The 21,110-nt window shown below is 34.4% G+C and overlaps 2 protein-coding genes across 6 annotated transcripts in view; one reads left to right on the top strand and one right to left on the bottom strand.

The window, feature by feature from the left end:
- Window positions 1-185: 185 nt before the first annotated feature.
- LOC117232122 lies at window positions 186-3,514 on the top strand. Its single transcript, XM_033491294.1, has 6 exons — window positions 186-666; window positions 835-1,127; window positions 1,278-1,421; window positions 1,487-1,598; window positions 1,678-1,855; window positions 1,931-3,514. Exons 1-6 carry the CDS (start codon window positions 454-456, stop codon window positions 2,104-2,106), a joined length of 1,116 nt encoding a protein of 371 aa, XP_033347185.1. The 5' UTR covers window positions 186-453; the 3' UTR covers window positions 2,107-3,514.
- Window positions 3,515-4,676: 1,162 nt separating this feature from the next.
- Window positions 4,677-21,110, bottom strand: part of LOC117232121 (acetylcholine receptor subunit alpha-like) — a 102,062-nt gene continuing 85,628 nt past the window's right edge. For 4 of the 5 annotated variants that reach the window (XM_033491287.1, XM_033491288.1, XM_033491289.1 and 1 more), the window contains 9 exons: window positions 18,256-18,365; window positions 17,310-17,490; window positions 13,973-14,088; window positions 13,513-13,681; window positions 10,161-10,297; window positions 9,708-9,866; window positions 8,488-8,670; window positions 8,023-8,236; window positions 4,677-7,661 (listed from right to left, as the gene is read on the bottom strand). In XM_033491287.1, the coding sequence (XP_033347178.1) occupies window positions 7,464-7,661; window positions 8,023-8,236; window positions 8,488-8,670; window positions 9,708-9,866; window positions 10,161-10,297; window positions 13,513-13,681; window positions 13,973-14,088; window positions 17,310-17,490; window positions 18,256-18,365 (1,467 nt within the window). In that variant the 3' untranslated portion in view covers window positions 4,677-7,463. The remainder of the gene's footprint in view (window positions 7,662-8,022; window positions 8,237-8,487; window positions 8,671-9,707; window positions 9,867-10,160; window positions 10,298-13,512; window positions 13,682-13,972; window positions 14,089-17,309; window positions 17,491-18,255; window positions 18,366-21,110) is intronic. The other variant, XM_033491293.1, reaches the window with a different exon arrangement.

Genomic DNA, 21,110 nt, shown 5'->3' on the forward strand with positions numbered 1-21,110 from the left:
ACATTTTTGTTTAAAAAAAATTTTAAACAATTATAAGGAAAATATTTTATTTTCTTTAACATCACAATGTCGAATATTTTATGATACTTTTAAATTAAAAATGATGCTGGAATTTAAACAGTAACATTATATATTCAAAATATTGATATATAAATAAGATCTAAAAAAATACATATCAGTACATACGTATTTACGGACATCTGGTGGTGGCTGAAAGTTTGAAAGTGACGAGTGACCTGCTTTTGCGGTTGCAGTTGCATTCTGTAGAGTGTAGTGTTCATCCAAATACGGCACGAGAGACCGACGTTTCAAATATATTTTCGATTGGCATTTAATATTACCTTTGTCACTACATAGTTTTATACCTATATGATCTTTTACAACATTTGATTATAAAATTTCATACATTGACAAATTTATATGAAAATAAAAGCGTAGTTTGAAAGACGTAAAATGTTGGAAAAAATAGCAAACTCTTGGACGATCGGTCTGTATTCGCTTGTTGAGAATTCTCGATTTACTCCGAAGGTTTCGAATTTATGGGATAAAGAATCATTCACCGTGCAGCCTATAAATGACACGAAGATAACAAGACCCGACATATTGCTCGGATATTTAATTATATTTTGGATTGTTTTATATTTTATGTATGAGAAGTGCGTTAATGTAAGTTTCAAAAATTTATTTTACACTTTTATACGTTATGTGTTACCGTGTTAATTAATGAATTTGTCAATTATTTTTTTTTTGGAGTGGGTTATTTGCAAAGAGTGCAGATAAAGGATAACAAAGCATATTGACGGTATATTTGATAATTTTCGTTTATTAACACAGTCGTTACTTCGACGTATGCGCATTCCATTGATGCAAAGAAATAGAATAATCAAAGCTGTATGGGAATGTGGATTTTGCTTTGGCAGCATTTGTTATCTAAAATCACCCACTATTAAAACGTTAAGCCTCTTCTTTGGAGAGCAGGAGGTGACACACGAGGAAATGGGTGTCATTCTACATAAAAGCTTTTACTTTCATTGGGCAGGAATAGAAATCTTATGCCATGGAGCTTGGGCAAAAGGCTGGGCCAATTTTTTATTTGCGTCTTTCATCATGAACCCATACCAAGAAAAGTAAAGCAACTCTTATTTTAACACTTAGTATATGCTTAATTCTTTGTATTACTTTATATCTTTAAACATATAATGTTGAAACTTAGTTACTAAGTAAATTTAAATAATGCAAGTTGTATTTTACATGATCTTTTGCAATTTTCTTCACAGATGGTGTACAGTGGTGAGCACTTTCCTATTTTCTAAGGCAATTGATACAATTATAATAAATATTTGCCGAATCTTATTATGTGTATCTCACTTTATTGGAAGAAAGTTACCCAAATTATTCTTCTGCCTTCATTGTCTTAGTTGGTTAGTATATTAAAAATTTGATGTATTTTTGATCATGATATTTTCATGACAAATACCTATTTCAGGATATACTTATATGTACTATTTGTACCAAAATTTTTATGGACAGAAAATGTGGAATACACAAGAGCACAGATAGGTTTACAGCTGTGGTTCATAGCAGAGTGTTTAGATTCTGTAATATATCATAAAATAATTTATTTAGAAACTTATCTCATTATAGCAAGTTTTCTTTACTAAAAAATATATTTTTTAGGTGTGGTTTAGATTTTTAGCATATGCAAAAGCTACACACTGGCTAGAAACATGCTTATTTCCTTTGCCAACGCAAGAAACAATTGAACTGGCAGGGATACAAAAGCGACATAGAGATTCCTTAAAAAAATTAGTGAACAGAACATCAAAAAGGGCAGAACTGTGGCAAACCCTGTTCTGTAAGTATTTTCTCTAAGTAATTCAAATAAAACATTTACACATTGATATTAATTGTGATTTTTTAATAAAATTAGGTGCTGTAGCTATTAAGAAAAAAATCAAAAGAATTAGGCAAGCAAAACAAAGTGATTCCATATTAATGGATAATTTTACAGAAGAGAGATTAATTGCAACAGATGAAATAAAAGAAATAAATAAAGAGCAGAAAGATGAGATTATGAAACAATATAGTCAAATTGAAAATGAGTAAATTGTTTAGGTTATTCATAGATCATAAATTACTAGCTTTAATTATAACAAATTTTTAATTGAAAGTATTAAAAAGACCAAAGAAACAAAAGCTTGCACTAAATCTCATAGCTTTTTAGTATAAAAATCAAGTTTATTTAAGAATTCTATAGATATACACCTATTTATGTAGAAAATTCTATTATTTACATACAAATTAAGGATGCATTTTGCAAGTAACGTTATCTTTCTTAAGGCCTGCGCGATTAATAAAATACTTCAATAATGTTACAGACGAGTTTACTATGTATGTACTTACACAAGGATGTACTTAAAAACTGTATGTGATTATCTTAATTATGAATTTAAATTCAAGCTTTTAATAGCCATTATCAATTAATTGCTTAATGTAAATTTATTCATCGAATATTTATTTAAGAAACTATTTTTGCGAACGTAGGATAAAAGCACCATATGTATATTACTCTTACAATTTTATCATTTGTTTTTTAAATATTAAGCTCTAGGCACGATACGTAGATCTACATGACGACTTAATAACGATATTGCTAAAATAATATTGCCTTCGTTTATATGGAACCGACGTTGCGAGGTTTATAGATGGTAATAGAGCGTGATGTGATAAATAAATATCTTATCTGTAATAGAGTGACAGTAATTAGAAACTGAAGATTGTAACACAGAGCAATACATCTTGGAAACAATAAAATTGTTGTTTATGAAACAACTGAAATTTTAAGATTAGTTTTAACTCAAATTAAATTGCATTTTAAACGATATTCAATCCTTGAGCTTTTTTGATTTAAAATATAAAGAAACAGATATAAATACATGGATTGCAGGATATATAGAATTGGTCCAGGAATGTAAAAAGATCATTTTCAATTTAACGTTCGTCTAAATTTTGTTCATTAATTACAACTCCTTTAATTAAAGTACAAAAAAGAATAATAATAGTCTTTCAAATCACTTTACTGGTAAATAATTAATGTTATTTATATAGAAAGTTAAAGAAAGAAGTTACTATGTATGTACATATATAAAATAGACTGTGTGTGTGTAAAGAGTTGAAGATTGAACATGTAAATTTAAATATTTCTAAAAAAATTGGATCATGTTTTTCTTGTGCGTATTTTACTATAAAGAAAAGCTACTTAAGTGACACGTTGTTCCTAGATATATAAAGTTTTATTTCCGATCATTTTGGACTGTGTCAATAAAATATAGTACATGTATTTAGGCTGAATTGTTCCACGATGTTATACAGTTCAATGAAAAATATTATAAGTGAATATTTGAATAAAATTGTATTCAATATATGGGCAGCGTCGTATGCCTCGATAATATCGCACTTCTAAAACTGTTAAAACATTTGGTTTAGAAACTTATAAATAAAACGTTGTATTATACAGATGCGTAATACATTTTCTTTTCAACTTCACAACAATTAATAAAATTATTCAAGCGACTGTATCTTTATATCAATATCTGAAGGGAGATGTCATAGGGAGTTCCTATCTTTTGCAAATATGTAAATACACGTTTGTTTCTTCTTTAATATAATAAAGAATTATGGTTTCTTTGTTTGCAAATGGGTATTGGATAGGATAACGCAAATTAAGTGTCATATGTTCATATGAAATAGCTGTTAAATATAACAGAGCTTCTTATTTAAAATCTTTTTATTTAAGATCATTAAAAAAAACAAAATAATATATTATTGAGTTTATACAAAATGATTGAACAATCTAAGGTCACAGAAAAGTAGGAGTTCCAAGAAGTAAGGTGTTAATACTTTATTTACAGGACATTTTCAAAGTTACATCTCAGTTTCTTAAACATAGTTATTTTTTTTACACCTTAGATTGCTTGGAAGTCACTTTCTGTATTTTATTGAATCTGATCTTTTAATCCTTCTTTAAAAAAGATATATATAGAAAACTAAGTCTTCTTATTTTTTTTATAAATAACTATCTCATTTGACACTTATTTTGAAATATCTTATACAAGCCCAATACCTTACAGTAATATCTTAAGCAAGAAATATTTTTTTTTTAAAAGAATTACTTATTCTTAAATACAGTAACGTATTTAAGTAATTTCCCTGGCTAAAAATTAAGTTCGTCGCAGTTATGAATTATGATGGATACGTTACTTCATATTAAGAAATGAATATCATGTATAAAGTGAAAGTACATAATCGATGGCAAAACATTTAATCATGGATTGACAGATTATGCGCTACGCACAATCCGACGAGTAAAACTACATTTAATATAGCAACACTTCTCTCCCTGAATGCGTTGTGAGTCCGAGTGTTGAATATAAGGCCATTTCATGTGAATGACGACCGTTAAAAGTTCAACACACCATTTATAAAATCTTTTCCTTTATGGGAACAACATCTTCAATTTCGTGAATGAAGACAAACTGTCTGCTTAATTTACGTAGGTTTTATAATCGAGCTTATAGACACACTCACAAAATATCTTGCCATATTACTTTTATCGTGTGTGGTAATGGTTATTTATAATATTTATATATTTATATATATATATATATATCGTTAAATTGTTTTGTAACTTACGTTGAGTAACTATCACTGCGCTTACTTCCTCATAATAATGTATAATCAATTTTTCTTCTTTTTTTTCTACTTTTTGTTTTTTTTGTTTCATTAATACTCTTCACACATTCACGCGGATGACTCACGCTTTCTCTCTCTCTCTCTCTCTCTCTCTCCCTTTCTCTCTATCACACTCTCTCTCAAACGATAAACAATTAAAATAAAAAAATATTAAGAAACACAGGGTCCACATGTAAAATCCATATCTATATGATGACCGGGCCAACCACAAGCTAATTTTTGTTTCTTTCGTTCTCTTGAAATTTTTTCCCTAATTTTATCGTTTCCAAAAGAAACTCCCGTGTATTACAAACGATAATAATAATAAAATTCGCTAGGAGAATTTGTATCGTCGAGTAATTCTCATTAATTAGTTTTTTCGGAGTAGTGCATACAAAATTGTCAAAATGTTCTTCTTTGTCGGTGTGTTTGTTGACTACTGGTGGCAGGCATTTATGGTTCGTCATGATACACATTACGAGCCGAGGTTTTTCAAAGTAGTAGGACTGGTTGGAAAGTCTACGATCAGCGGCCAAAAAGAGTCTCGTCGAAAGGATTTTTAAGCAGCGGATCGTTGCTTCGTTTTTTTTTTAAGACGTAAAATCCTGGCTATTCATATATACTTAACTAGTAATTTTACCAATTGCTCGGCTCTACTTATTTTCATTTTTTTTATTACTTTTTTCTTTTCGTTTATTTTTCGCATCTGTATTAAGAGGAAACAACAGTGAACCGGAAACACGCGACTGTTGTCCATCAAAAGTAAGTCGTTAATTTTCGTAGCTTAGGAAGACAGTAAATTATTCTGAACGCGATTGCAATAATAAACAGTTGCAATTGTTTTCATATTACTTCGTTTTTTTCGTGCGTTTCATCTTATTTTCTTGCCTTTTCATGTACGTGATGTTAATATGTCTAATAAATTTTTCACGGTTCGTCGGTGATACTGGAACGAACGTAATTACGAAAGTGTATCTTATTACGAACATATTACGTATTATGAGCAATAAAAGTTGAGTCGGTGAAACTTTCTTAGGCCTAACGCTTCTTCTTCTTCTCTTACGTCAATTTGCTTGTCGTACGTGGATCCAGATTTTTAGAATTTGCAGCTTCACAACTAGAAAGACACGCGACTTTGTTCTCTATTCTTTTCTTTTCTTTTTATTCTGTGAAATATGGCCCCATTGTTACAGGCTCAATGTAAACTTCGGAAACTGTTTAATATCTTCTTCCTTTCATTCTTTTCCTTTTTTCCTGAGTCTGCAACAGGCTTTGTCAAATCCCATGCCATCTACATCAATTATTGTGATCCTTTTTCCATTACTTTAACAATTGCTTTGGTACGTCGTTGATCGTTCTCCGTTTTAAAACTCGTTTCGATTCGAAACTATGTTGTGTCTAAAATATTACACTTCGGTCCCACATTTTTTCTTCGCTATGTGTAACGAGACACGAGAACACTTTAATGCGATTCAATGGCAAAATTGCGTTCTTTGAGGCGTTCTTCAAGGGTGACGGAACATCAGTGATTCCTTAAACACTTAAATAACAAATTAATATTTATATTGTATGTTTAACTTTTTTTTATGACTATTGTTCACGATCGTTCTTAGAAATGACCTCGAATGTAATTCGTTTGTTAATTTTATACCGTTAAAGAATCACAATTGTACTGTGAATGCAACTGGCATAAACTCGAACTCTTCTTAGGTCTCTCCACATTAATTCTACGTTGTGTACATGTATCAACAACCTGATTTCCCTACATGTTTTTCGTTCGTTTGTAATATTAACAATAAAACCACGAGTCAAAAATCATTTGCCTTCAACGTTCATGCAAAAACATATTTCTTGTCCTTCGCAAGTATTTTAATCTTTTACACGAGAACTGAATAAACATAATATTATCATTTAGAAATATGACTTTCAACGGTACAATCAAGGTCAAGAAATATGTTCAATTACATTTATTTCATTTCCATTTTATCTAATTGTCGTCCATTTTCGTTAGTGTTATTCCTACGTTCTGATCGCTGATGTGCGTATGATTTGAGAATCCTCGCCTTGAGCAGGGGAATAGCAGTTAATTGGCCATTAGTCGTATAATTCGCGTGAAAAAACGAAGACTCCCTTTCTCTCATCGAGGCTTCAGTCTTTCAGTCGTTTACACCAGGGACGAGAAACCTCTGTTTTTTCAATCGTGTTCGCAAATGTATCGGAATCTCTTAAATTCGAATAAAATCAATGAATACTTGGATACATTTACCAATGTCTATTCAAACGTATATTTATCGTTCTCGTATTACAAACCAATAAATCTGTAAATGAATAGTTTCAAATGAAAAATTGCAAACGCTTGCGACAATTAAAGAACTTACGCCGATGATATAATTAATCCAGAATTCAAGCGATAGAAGTGGAAGTATTATAATGATAGGACTATATAGAAATATTTGAACGATACCAACCCCTTCGGATCTAGCAAAATGGCGGCCGAAGGTTATCAATGTTGATTAACGCTAACAGACTTTCCGTACAACCTATATGTACCATCGAAATGATTGACAGCACGTGGGTATTCTTTGCAAAAGAGTCCCTGGTCAACGTGAACGCATTTTCATAATTTGTTCTTACGTTGTTGCGTAATACATTGTATATGTATGTACGTGTGTAACGCATGTGTATGCGAGCATGCGTCGTACGTGAAAGTAACGAAATTGAACAATTGTCTCTCAGAGGCTTGTGGTGATGTGTGGCTTGGCAGTGGTGGAAGCGATCTCGGACAGTCGCACGTCAATGGGGATGCGATCGTCATAGAGCGTTGGTGCCTGCAGGATGATACCTGCCGTGCCGACGACTACGGCTAGTGTAAAAATCCACAGGAATAACCTGTCAAGCACCATCGCGACGTATTTCCAATCTTCTTTGACCTAAACAATTAACAATGATTAAATCGACTAGATAACTAATCGCATGGTAGTAGATTATTTATTTCAGCTTTTGACGAGGAATGAACTAGGTTTTTACAACTATGTAATTACATAATTCAGTGAATTACGTAGATACCCAAGATATTCGCAAAAAGCTCTAATTGAAAATTTAATGAAATTTTATTCAGGAAAAATACTCATAACGTTGACCTTGACAATATATTTCAGGTTCATCGAAATCAGTGAGGTGTTTCCTATTCTGCATAACTATCATAATTTATTTTAAACATTCTATCGTTTTCTCATCGTATTCTCATCGTCTATTTTGTTATTATAAAGCGGGAAGTAAATGTTTGCATACTCTGGTAGAGTCCTCTTCTCTTTTCGTATGGTCAGCAATGAAACGAATGCCTTCAATAGCCTTATATAGTTCTGGGCAGTGATGCCAATGATGAAGAGTGTTACAGAGAGCGTCCACGCTCTCCTCGGTCGGCAGTTGCGGTGGAGGAGCAGCCGTGGTTGCTGGTGAACCGTGAATGCGACACGCACTTCCTAAATTCACAGCTTCCAATTCCCTAATAATTACATATTTATTTTTTTTTTAGAATAAACAAATGTCACAATCTCCTTATTTATTTTACTTAAAACAAAGTTTTAAGAAATATCCCTTATTATTCTTGTTACTTATAAAAGTATGACTGTCTTTCTTGCAAAATTAACAATAATTTTTAAAGAGGAGAAGATAAAATCATGTAATAAAATGTCACTTCCGTGAGCCATTTTAAATATACATTTGAAGCATTTGCTAATAATGAACTTTACATACCGAGGGTGTAATTCGTCCCGCGAATCGAGACTCGGGAACAAAACGGAGGACTCAACCAGCTCCGAGGCCGAAGTCTCTACGAAGAGAGATGGGTCTCGTAATTCGAGACCATTGCACGTTCTGACCATCACGCGTTGGCCGTGATGGGCACCCATGGTACGTTTGTCTATCTGGTACTGCGGCCTGTTAAAAAATATAATCACTATCAACGAGAGCACAAACGATATTAAATAAGATATTTGAATATCTTAATCTTTATATATCTTAATCTAATATAATCTTTATATTAATTTCTAATTTTTTTACATCAATAAGATCAACAAGCAGTCACCATAAAAATGTTAAAAACTAATTGTAATGAATTGCATACATATTTCTGGTGTCTGAATATATTTACACTTTAGTAATGTCGACAAGCTTTTCTTTCTGAAATCTCTTTATACTCTCTAACAATAGACATTAATTTTATAAGCTCGTGGAACTACGCTCTATACTATTACAATTACTGGAATGGTATTTCGTTTGTACAGGCGATATGATTATCGTAAGGCGATGGTGTCAAGCATGTCGGTGGGCGTAGTGACGATTTATTATAATCGATGTGTAATCAATTATTGGAAACATTACGTTGCAAGTAGCGTGTAGAAGATTCCAACAAGGTGCTACACGATGTGTAGTGCTGAATTGTGCATAACGTTGTATGGAACTGTCGAGCTACCGTGTTAGCATTTACAGTGACTAATGTGCAGGATTCCAGATCGTTTGAACGAGATAAATGGATCTGCGAATTTTCAGTCCCTGCCCTTATGCAAATTTCTTCATCTTCTTAACAACTAGGATCTCGGCTCTCAAGTTTCCATATAATATTCTCGATATATCAACAAATCTCCAACAAAGATCCAATATCTTTCATTTCTTTAAATTTTTTCCTCTTTCTTCGTATATTTTACAAACGAATTTCGATACTTTACTATGTTTGTTTGCATCTCGGCCGAAACTACAGATACAAATGTAAATGCAAATTCAATTCCAGTTTGGTGGACAGAGGAAGAGACAGAAAAAGAGAAGGGAGAGAAGTAGAGAGAGAATGGTGGATTGTGCTAATGGTTGTAGACACGACGTGGCGCTAACGTCACGTGCGAGGCCACTAATGAACGTTCTAATGCTGCTTGGCATAGGCCCAACGGCTGGTCCAAATGCTCGGTAAAATCATATCTTGCCTGGAATCGTAATCGGATCTCTTCGAAGACGTATTATACCTGCGCATCACCAGTAGTCTTGGCAGAACATGGATAAAAACACGACGGACCCATGGTGCCATCACGTGCGTCTGTGGCGACCGGAAGTGAACATTAAGGACTACCACGGTTACGCATATACTGAAAATAGACGTTATATTAAATTATACTGTCACATATAATTTACTTATTATAAAAACTTACAACTCAAATTAAAATCGAACTTAGAGAGTCAAACCGTAATTTAGAAATTTTACCATAGAATCATTAGCTCGAACAGAATTAATCATACGTTACTAATACTCAAGGTCAAACGAAGATTCCAATCCTCCGCTATACAACAGTTTATTTGTGTAATAAATTAGTTATAATGCTTTAGTATGAATTTCGTAAGAAGCAGGTTTTAGAAATTTAAATATTTGTCGATCGTTATACCTGAAGGTGTCTAGGATCATGGTGAAGAGGACGAATTTACCGAGAAGCGGTACCACGAGCGACGTGGGCGGGATAATTTCGGCCAGCAGGAGGAAGAACACAGTCAGCGACAGTAAAATCGAAATTGATAGGCTGACCTGCAATTAAACGATCAATCGTGTCAGTTACATCGCAACGATACTTTTTCTCATTTTTTTTTTTTTTTTTTCGAAAAGAAACGGTACCTATCAAGAAACAAAAAGGTAAACGAAAAGAGAGAAAGATACAGCAGGAATACAGAAGGAGAAGTGGAAACAATCGAAGAGAAAGTTCTGATACGATTCAGAATGTAGAGGGCACGCTCGAGCAAAGTGACTCCGCTACAAAGAGACAAAGAGGTAGCCCTCGAGGTTAAGTGTGAAGAACAAAACGTTCCTTTCATTCGTTCATGACACAGTATTGTATTTCGAAACGTGCTAAGGTCGTGTCATTACTTGTGATACTAATTACATAGCGATTAGAAAGAAAACGAACTCGACGAAGAAGAAGCTCGTGTCCATTGAAAAAATGTCCTTTTCTAATAGAAAATCGACGCCGCTTTAAATTACTTTCTTTCAAATATCATTCCACGAATTTGCTGAACCCCCAAGGCGGATTTCTTTTCAAAGTAAACCCGAACTTCTCAAACAGAAGACGGTGTAGAACTGTATACAGTCGCCCACGGGGATCACGCGAAGATAAATATGACTCGGATATTTCGCGATAGATTGGTGTAGGTTTCAAATCAGTAGGCAAACCAGAAACGAAGAACAAAGCCCGATTCGAGAGAGCATTGTTTCACCGGGCTGGCAGCATTCGCCTAAAGTAGCTAGTAGATTTGCAGTTCAAGCCGAATTCATGCTCTTCGTCGCGATTGTCCTTTTCAAACGGGATTCACCGCGAGACTTTTGTGTTTGAAAGTTGTTTCGAGTCGATCATACGCGATATCAAGAAGAATACTTCTGAAGAAGGATGAATTGTTATGGAAAAAGAAATTGCTTTAAGCATAGTAGTACTGGGCGATTGAAAGTATAATAAGTTACAGAATGGTCGCGGATTTGGAGAAGCGGTCTTATATTCGTTTCTATTAAATGTTCTTTAACGCATTGAATGCCGCATGGGTCATCAGTGGCGCACGTTGGACTTTCCATTTAGTGCATTGTAGTTATTCCATGTGAGACAAATCTTGATAATGATTCGAAATATAATCATAGGCGATGCATAATTATCACGTATAATACGATTATAGTATCGTGGCCATCGATGGCCCATGTGGTTTGAACGAAAAATCACGTGAAAATGATTCGACATTCATACTTATTGCTAGTACTGCGCGTTATTTGAACTCGAATCGAGGAAATCTGTCATGAAATTGGAAGCATCTGTTTTATCCATTTTATCGTATTTTTTTTTTAAATATCAGGAGACGTGGCCAGTCATGACTCGTAGAAGACTGAATACTCGAGCGTTGTGAAGATCTGACGAAGAAAACGAGTAAGAGGAAATTCGTCCCCGTATCATTTTGTTTAGAAATAAAAGAAAAGTTCTATCGCGAAAACCGCGGAATAGACGCAAGAAGGAAGAGATCTTGGGACGGTGTCTTTTTCGCAACGAATCGAAGTGTCGGTAAGCGGCTGCGGATGGCACGCTGACATCTGACCTTCTCTCCTTTTTTTTCACCACCCCCGCCGTCCTCGACGTTTCCTCCTTTACCCTTTCGCCGGCTGTTTCAAGCCAGAACAATACGACTGAATTATAGAGGCGCACACGGCGTCAAGTGGGTATCGGCTCGAGGTCAAGAGTCTACGAGGAATGGAGGCCGAACGGCATTTAGAGGTTTGCATTCCGAAGATGGATTTTGATATTTGACCCTCTCCACCCGGAATTCTGATCGAACGAGTCGACTTCACCCACGAAATCACCCTCTGCGCGACACACTGCGAATATTTTCAACTTCCTTTTGCTGGACATGTTCATACACCGAAGCGCTTAAAAAATTGAACGGTTCATAGTGTTTACTTTTCTTAAAGGTTCTCTCCAATTCACATTTGCTTCTAAAGAATCCAATCTTTTTCTGTTAGTCAAAGACTTTCCGTTTCAGAAGAATATCATAATATTATAAAATATAATTTGAAAGTGCTTTCCACGTTTTTAAATCTAATTTTGTTAATACCTCGACTACTGCGGCGGTTATTGGGGCTCTGCGATACTACGGTTAATTAAAATATTTAAATTAAACGAACAGTCATAATTGTACAATACCTGGTATTTTTAATATTATCATAGTAGCATAAAGTATGTACCAAATGCTTCACAAGTCGCTTAATTTTAGTTTTAATTTAAGATTTCAACACGCACATTATATTGTACAACACGTGAAATAAACTACGATAAAGACATACAATTTGATGAGCAATCGTGTTAAAACGTTCCATTTAACGGGCCTTTGTACACCAAAATTCCTACCCTCGTTATTTACCAACGAAAGCCTAGGAAATGCACAATAAAGTTATAAAGCGTTAATATACCTTTCAAGAAGCAAAGGATTTAAACAATTCGAAGGAAGCCTTTTCATCTAGAAATGAGAAGAATAGAGGGGCTTCTTGTTTCACCTCGTCACGTGGAACGGAATACGGCGACGAATTTAATATCCTTTATTGGCTTTACTTTTCTCTCGAATCGTCCGCGCACCGACGAAATTTATCGATACACTTTCACGAGACCCTCAGCTCGTGGTTCTTATATTAAACTCGCGGAAACTCGGACGAACTTTTCCCGCTAGTAAATCGCGGCGAACGATGGATCATGCACCACTGTGAAATTTAAGATCAACGTTCCTCCATCAATTCGTTTTGCGTTCAGATTGCACATTCTGATGAACTTGTATCTACGATTTACAATTACTGTAAACTTCGGGCTCGTAAATAAATATTTTTAAAATAAATTTTTGTACTAACTCTGTGTAACTGATGTACGACTGTGGCATTTTATACAAATTCTATTATGAGATATTATGTTTGAGAATATAATTAAAAACCTGGAATCTCGGTGGAAAATTGTTTTTCCCATCAAAGTGTTACAGAAAGCACTTTGGACATTCTATATATTTCTTTATATCTCCAGCGTATTCTGCGCAATTTTACTTTCAGATTCTACTATAAATGCATAAAAATCCGCAGACTAATCATCGCTTCTTCGTACTCCCACCTTCCTCTCTACGATTAAACCAGCGAGTGGAACACGTGAAAATAATTAAATACCTTGAACAACCAGGAGAGAAAACAGGGAAACAGGGAATAAAAGAATGTGTATAGTTTTAATAAACACTGCTCACCTTCTCGCCACTGTCGCTTGGCAGATAGAAGACCAACACCGTGAGAAACGAGATGCCCATACACGGTATTATAAGGTTGACAGTGTAAAACAGAGTCTTCCGTCTCATGGTGATGTTGAACGTGATGTCGAGGTAGGGCTCGTCGCAGCACGTGTAAAATTTTTCATTTCTGCAAATGAAACACTGGATGTGACCGTGTTTCTAAAGATATCTCGGGTTACCTCGCGGCGAATTGTTATCTTGAAATTGTTCTCTCAACATATACGCCATTTTGTTCTGCTACGAACGGCTGGATACGTCCGTAGAAATTTTCTCAGCCTGATTATACTTTCGTTTCGATTGGCGTTTCGTCAGAGGATTGCCAGTTTCTCGAGAATTGGCTCGAATTGGAGGAGTACTTGGAAAAGAGGTCTTGGGGACTTAGGGGAGCGTTTAGGACGATTCCTAGGGGATGTCTTACCTCACGGCTGGGACTTCGAGGATATCCCACTCGACGGAAGTGTAAAACTCCGACAGATCGACGCCGATATTTACGATGTTGCTGCCACGGATCTCGTCGATGTGCCGTAGATCGACCTGCAAAAGTTTCGATAAAACGTGTGTACTTGGAGGAAATTATTTATTGATGTTAGAGAGCGATAAAGTGCTAGAAAAGGAGCTATTGTATTTGACTATTGTACTATTGTAAACTTCATTAAGGAATCAACATCGCATTTTTAAAGCAATATTTCATTTCTGAAATTCTGATTTTTTTTTTAGTTAAGCGATAACTTGTTTACACGCACTTTATCGAATAATTCACGCGAATTTTAATAATTTTAATTAATAATTTTACTGAATAACTTTGCCGATTATTTTACTGTTTGGTCCTTAATGATTAATTAATTGTTGATTAATTCCTTTTGTAAGTACAAGAAATTAGATAAAATAATATTTATCGGTAATCGAAGTAAGTTATAGAAGAACTTTGATACAAAATCTTGAGTTTTATTGAATATTCGACGAATGTGGAACGAGGTATTTATACAATTTCCTATTAATTCTATTTAAAATATATTCTTCCGTCTTTTAATCCGATCGTTGCTTCATAGAAGATTTATCAGTAAAACGATATAATTCCGTGAAAACAGAACGTATCAGTCAGGTTAATAGAGGAAACGCGAGGCATTACGGTAGATAGGTTTGATCCACTTGAGGGATGGAATGCCATTCGATGTTCCTGATATTTACGTCCATTTCTGCCCGTTAAGTTGGAGTTAACGAGATTCCCCGGCGCAACCGCGCCGGAATTCTCGATTATTACTTCGAGACAACGATTCGAGGTGAAACATTGGGACACTGCACGATATGATGCTTTAAAATCGCCACTCGACACAGAAACTTCAGCCAAAGTGTCCTTGTGTGTGTGTGTGTCCTTTAAAAGAATATACAATACCAATCTCTCTTAAAGAAATTAGCAAACCTTTTAAAAAAGGGTCACGCGAAATATTAGTCAAAAATTCCTTTCGATCTGTTTAGCGATCGTCGACCGTCCTCAACGCTTTTTAAAGCGATTCTTCTAAAAAAAAATAATTTCTACTTTTTTCATATCTTTTATAATCATCCTAACAATAGTAGGATATTATAAATTGTATTTTGTTAACAATTCTTTCATCTAATTTTTCAACATGCACTGCTTTTCAATACTAATCGTTAGAAAATCCCTAATTGGATACGGCGAAAATTTTCAAGTTCTTTTCCCTAAAAAATTACATTCTGTCCATCTCAGATTCCTTAGGATCTTCGTAATGATAGTAGAAACGTTGACATATCTGTTTTATAATTGTTATCGTAATATTGCTTGACAGGTTTCCGAATATTAATTACTGGAAAATCTCCTATTGAATCGAATGAAAATAGCGACCAGCTATAAACGCTAATAGAAGGAAACATCTTGTTCGTCGACAGAAATTGACGATCCCAGAATTCACATACGATGCGGCGGATCGTTAAAAGCATCTCACGTAATCACCCCTTACGGAATGTCCATTTCGTATACCGTATATAAAGCTGATCGATCGGGGTATGTGTTTCTTATTAAATGAACTTGATGGATATCCCGTCGTCGCGTCTGATGACGCATGGACAACGTATCACACACATATGTATATGTATACACGATATGCATTATTCATCGACCGGTATAGATACTTTACGCGATACTACTCGTGCTGCATGCACGACAATCGTCTGGGAATAATGACGCGAAACGATCTCGTCCTGCCCACTTGTAGCTTCGTTATATGTAAATTCTTCTTTCGTTCGACGATCCTGTAATTCTTTATAACGTCGTGAATATCGGTCAAAATTTTTCCTTCTTCTTTCGTTTTTTTTTGTTGATATGGAAGGAAAATTTTGCAGGATAATGAAGGTCTATCAATACTAAAATTATCAGAACGATCAAATGGACGTATTCATGATTTTTATAGAAATTTTATAGATTCATAACGATGCGCCTTTGGGATTTGTTTTTTCCTACACTTAGTACTTCCTCTTGATTCTTCATTTCTCCTTTCATCTTGATTTTCTTGCTGCAAATTTTACACCCTAGTCGTCGATAATTTTATTCGCTAATTATTCTTTCATCAAGTAACTTTATTATAGTATTTTGAGAAAGACTTTAGTGTAGGATTGAAACAAAAATCGGTAATAATTTGGTATCTTTTGGTAACAGGAGAAAGATGATTGAGAATTTCGCTAAAAAGTTTATCCTTTAAAATTTTGCTTCTTCCAAAATTTGAATACCGCACTGTCACGTCGTTTGTTTCGCTGATATCGATTAGGTGAAGAGAAATAGAGGAATCCGACGGATCAAGGAAGTAATCGACGTGGCCGGAAAAAGCGTGGCGGTACCGGGGTATAATAAACAACCCCGTGCATCGCGTAGACGAGATATTAATCGTTGGAAATTTATGTACGTTTCATTCGGCGTACATCCGCGATGATGGCGTATCGTCCTCATGCATAGTGATAAGTTGGACCAAGCTGTTCGTACGAAGCGCGCAATAACATGCAAATAAATAAATTCGCGGTGTCGCTTTGTGCAACTGACTCACGCGCCGCGTTAATTACACTTTCTTAATCTAATTTCCGGTTACGCACCGTTCTCAGCTACGCCGATGCGTTCTGGTTGCTTCTACGAGCGAATCACATCACGTTTCACGGTTGTTAAACCTCTCTTCGCCTGTTTTTTCTTTTCTTTCTCTTTTCTAATTTAAAATTCTATAACAAGGGTGGTTAGCATAAAATAGTGTTCTTGCGAGTGAATTGAATGTTCTCGAAAATTATACAAGATTAACGCAATAGCGTCGCGCAAGATGTCAAATTTTACTGAACACGGTTGTTTCTCAGAATTGAAACAAGGAGGACTTTGAATAAATTAAACGGAGATCTGTCGTCGAATCTTCGTTACGATATGTGGTAACGTTAATACATTCTTAGCCTGTAGAATGAATTTATAATTGTACAATTTTTCTACAGTATCAATTGTTTCTTTGAACCAATAATACTCTTTTAGTCCTTTGAGATATAATTACAATTTGTTCAAACATAAGATGTACTTTTTTTTAAAACAATTTTTTAAAATCGACTGGGAAATTTCATCGCTCGTAATTGCAATTCTTAGCATAATTTTATCACAAGTTTCCCTCTTATCTTTCTTGAAAATTTCTAACACCCTTATGAACACGTCTTGAATGAAGATGACCTCTTCTTGATAATGAGTAAAATGCGATGAGAAAGTTGAAGACGATCGTTACCTGGAAGCCATCGTAAGTCCACGAGCCGAACTTCATGACGCACGTCTGCTCATCGAACGGGAAGTATTCTACGTCGATCTCGCAGGAAGACTTGTATATGGCCGGTGGCTTCCATTCGACCCTCCCTGTGTAATTTAACGTCGCCTTCGTTGCCAGTGTCACCTCGAAATTACCGTCGGCACTGTTCAAATCAAACAGATCAACCATTATAATTAATTGTATATCGATAAAACTGTCCTTTGATTTTCAAGAAGATTTTCAAAGATAATACTTTTGTCGATTGTTTGGAAATTAAGTGGGGTTTAATTAATAACGGAATTTTTAATTAATAGTTTTATTTGTCCAGTTGTATTTTTTTAACGTTAAAAGAAAAGTATATATATATTATATTGTTAATGAAAGTTTCAACTAACAATGGAATTTTTACTTAATTTCTGACGACGAGGAACTTTTATTTATTATATTGTACGAAATTTTATTTTTTTATTTTCAACTTGTCAAATACGAGAAATTTTATTTCTTATGAATTTATATATAATATTATAAAATTCTAAAATATATTATAATATTATAAATAAATAAATTATAATATTATAAAATATATAATCTTATAAAATAATATATAACATTATTAAATTTGCCAAATTTTTGTTCGTTCTTGAATCGTGGTATATTAGTGAAATTTTATGTTATATTATTTAATATCGGACGTTTGTTGAATATTAGCCAATGAAGTAGCAAGAAATACGAGTAGAATTTCATAGGGCAGAGGATAAATCGAGTTTGCTCCGTTATGAAAATTCCAAAACTAGGAGATTACTCGTGGCAGTTCGCCAAGTAATTCTAGATGGTCTTTTATGTCTTATGTCCTCTACAAAGTTAGATCCATTAAGGAGTAGCACTAGATATTAACGTAATTTGCTTGGTGACGAAAAGAAGGCCTTACTTGTTATACAAAACTATATCGGGCCTCCATATATGATCGGATGGCACGTGCAACATCTCCACCCCACCATATTCCTTTGGATCCCACTTTAACTTGTAATCGTACCATGACTGCAACAAGACACATTTCAATGATTTTATAAAAACAATGTACATACTTTCAGGGGAAGTATGTTTGAATTAATTATTAAAGAAATCTGATAAAAAATCCTAAAGTACTTGCCAGAGGAAATACTAAGTATACTTAATTCATATAAATTTACAAATCAATACTTTCCATGTAATATATCATTTCGTATTCCTTTTGATAACAATGAAAACAACGAAACAAATCAACCCATTGAAGAATTTCAGAATACATATTAACGTAGCAAATGGAAAACATCTTCTTACATCTTTTGTAAGATACGAAATAGAGTTTTCTGCCTTACTATGATTTCTCATCGACAATAAACCCTCGATGCGAAACGATATTTTTTCTTACTTTTTTTTAATCGACATATACATACGTATGTATTTACAAATGGCGTTCATTATCTATCGTTTAACATATTATCACGATGTACACCCTTATCAGCCACGCCTAAAAAAAGACTACTCCGATACGATTAATAATTATAAGTTTCATGTAAATACATTGATCAATCGTAAAGTCACGAGCCTTTCTTTCTCCTCTCGATGAATACCATGTACCGTTAGTGTTGGATTATTATTTTGTAACACCCCGCATATGTATAGAGCTGAATAAAATTCAACGAGAAAAAAAAGAAAGAAAAAAGAAAAAGGAAAAGAAAGGAAGCCCTGATGAAATTAAGCGCAACGCCGGGCTAAAAATATTCAAGGGGCAAATTATGAAGCAGAGGGTGGAAGCATGCCCCAGAATTGTATTTCCCGTATCGTTCGTGTGTGCGATTATCGTGCGGCCGTTTGTTCTTTTCAGCTTTTTCCACGACGGATTGTTTCCGTGAAACTCGGCCTGCCACGAGCAGCAGGCTTACTTTGTTCGCGACGTTGAACAGTTTTGACGTCTGTCAGCCTCTCCGTCGGATCAGATCCCGGGTGAAATTAATTAAAACGAAAGGAACGATGAAACACGCCGCTGATGGGATATATGCCGGGCAAAATGCCCAGGATTACACGTGTATGCCTTGTGTATGCCACTGTTTTGGATATCTTGGGGAGAACGTGACAGAATAAAAAGAATAGTGGTATGCAAAGCTTAAAAAACGAACGACAAACGAATATCAAAATGATAAATATCAAAGTTATAAATGTTATTGTAAGTGATCGAGGGATCGAAAGGAAAAACGATACGAACGATGAAATCTTTAATATTGTCACTTTCCGTCTAATTGTATTTTTCTAAAGTCAAGAATTATCGCAAGTTCGAACAAAATGTAAAAAGATATAGTTATTAATACGTATAATTTTTTATTTCAATTTTGTCTTCAGCATATTCTTACGAAACTCTTTTCGTTCGATAAAATGAAAGAAAGATTAAAATAGAAAAATTTGAATTTTAGAAAAATTGAACTGTTATAAAGGAACGTGTATGCCGAGGAACTTTAAAACACATCACTAGACACTGGTGGGCTTTTACGTACTTACGAGAAAGTTAAGTGCGTCAAAATGCGCATAATACGCAAAGATATTAAAACTATCCAAAGTATAGCACTTATTGTAACATCCTGCGGCTGGAACAAATTCCTTTAATTGTGTTTATAAAATTAAAAATTTTCATAAATATCCTCAGTCTACATATTAGTAAACGCACTTATGAAAATTTCAGAGATTTTTCCACCGAATCCCCCGAGTATAACAAATGAAATCCTTTTTCGATCGATCGACACGAATAACGTTATACGACTCGACTTACTTCTCGCAGGTGGAAATGTTTTCAACGTTTGAAACGTCTCGCATATTTTTGCGTTGGAGAGAAAAAATATAATGAAAGAACGATAGGAAAGCAAAAAGTGATTGTATAGAACTGTACGTCAAGCTAATTGACAGAGGGGATCGTAGAGAGCATGCGACAAAATGTTAATTAACGCGAAGCAAGGGAAGTCTTTTCTGGATATCTCATTTATGAGAGAAAAAAAGCGGAAAAAGGAAAAACACAGCGAACCGATGAAAAATAGCAAGTTAGTTCATTCACTGACGAATTTGGAAAAGTATTCGACAAAGTTATTCTACTTTATACAATCTTCCAATTTTTTCAAATAATTAAACGATTGAATAATGAAACAGATAAATGATCGTGTGATTTCTCGATAGAAAAGAAATCCAATAAAATTAGCGAAGAATAGTGGCAGAGAACGAAACTGTGTTTAACCAATGTCTGATCAGTGATCACTGAACTATATGTCTGACCTATATTATTTGATACCACTTAATTCCTCAAGCTATACATTCTACAACGTTTCCTAGACAGAACGTTAAATCTTTTCAGCTTGTCTATTCCCCGTAAGTTACCTAAGCCTCTAAATGCTTGTGTCATATGGGGGAACATCATATGTATAAACATTATCGACAGATAAATACTCCATTCTATCCCAGTGCTATTTCTCTTGATACGTATCATTTCTTGGCCATTTAATGACGATGCATAAGCTGTTAAAGTAGATACAGTCGATTTCTAACGCTGGAGATTACGATCTAACAAAAAATGATCATACTTTTTGTCGTTGATGAATGCACACAATACGCAAAAATATAGAAAATACCCAAAGTACATTACCCTTTACGATACTTCACAGGTATTCACAATTTTCTACCTAAGTTTCAATTTGTACATTATATTTAGAAATATTCAGATTTGCGTAAATATCAGTCAAGTAGTAAATATAGAATCTCATA

Source organism: Bombus vosnesenskii, unplaced genomic scaffold (genome assembly GCF_011952255.1).
Source record: "Bombus vosnesenskii isolate JDL3184/JDL3185 unplaced genomic scaffold, Bvos_JDL3184-5_v1.1 scf7180000013285, whole genome shotgun sequence".
In the NCBI taxonomy this organism is placed as follows: Eukaryota; Metazoa; Arthropoda; class Insecta; order Hymenoptera; family Apidae; genus Bombus; species Bombus vosnesenskii.

Coding starts and splice junctions, on each gene's coding strand:
- LOC117232122 (XM_033491294.1), top strand. CDS start 454: ATGTTGGAAAAAATAGCAAACTCTTGGACGATCGGTCTGTATTCGCTT. Junction 1,422..1,486: donor TGCCTTCATTGTCTTAGTTG/GTTAGTATATTA, acceptor TACCTATTTCAG/GATATACTTATATGTACTAT. Junction 1,599..1,677: donor TAGCAGAGTGTTTAGATTCT/GTAATATATCAT, acceptor TATATTTTTTAG/GTGTGGTTTAGATTTTTAGC.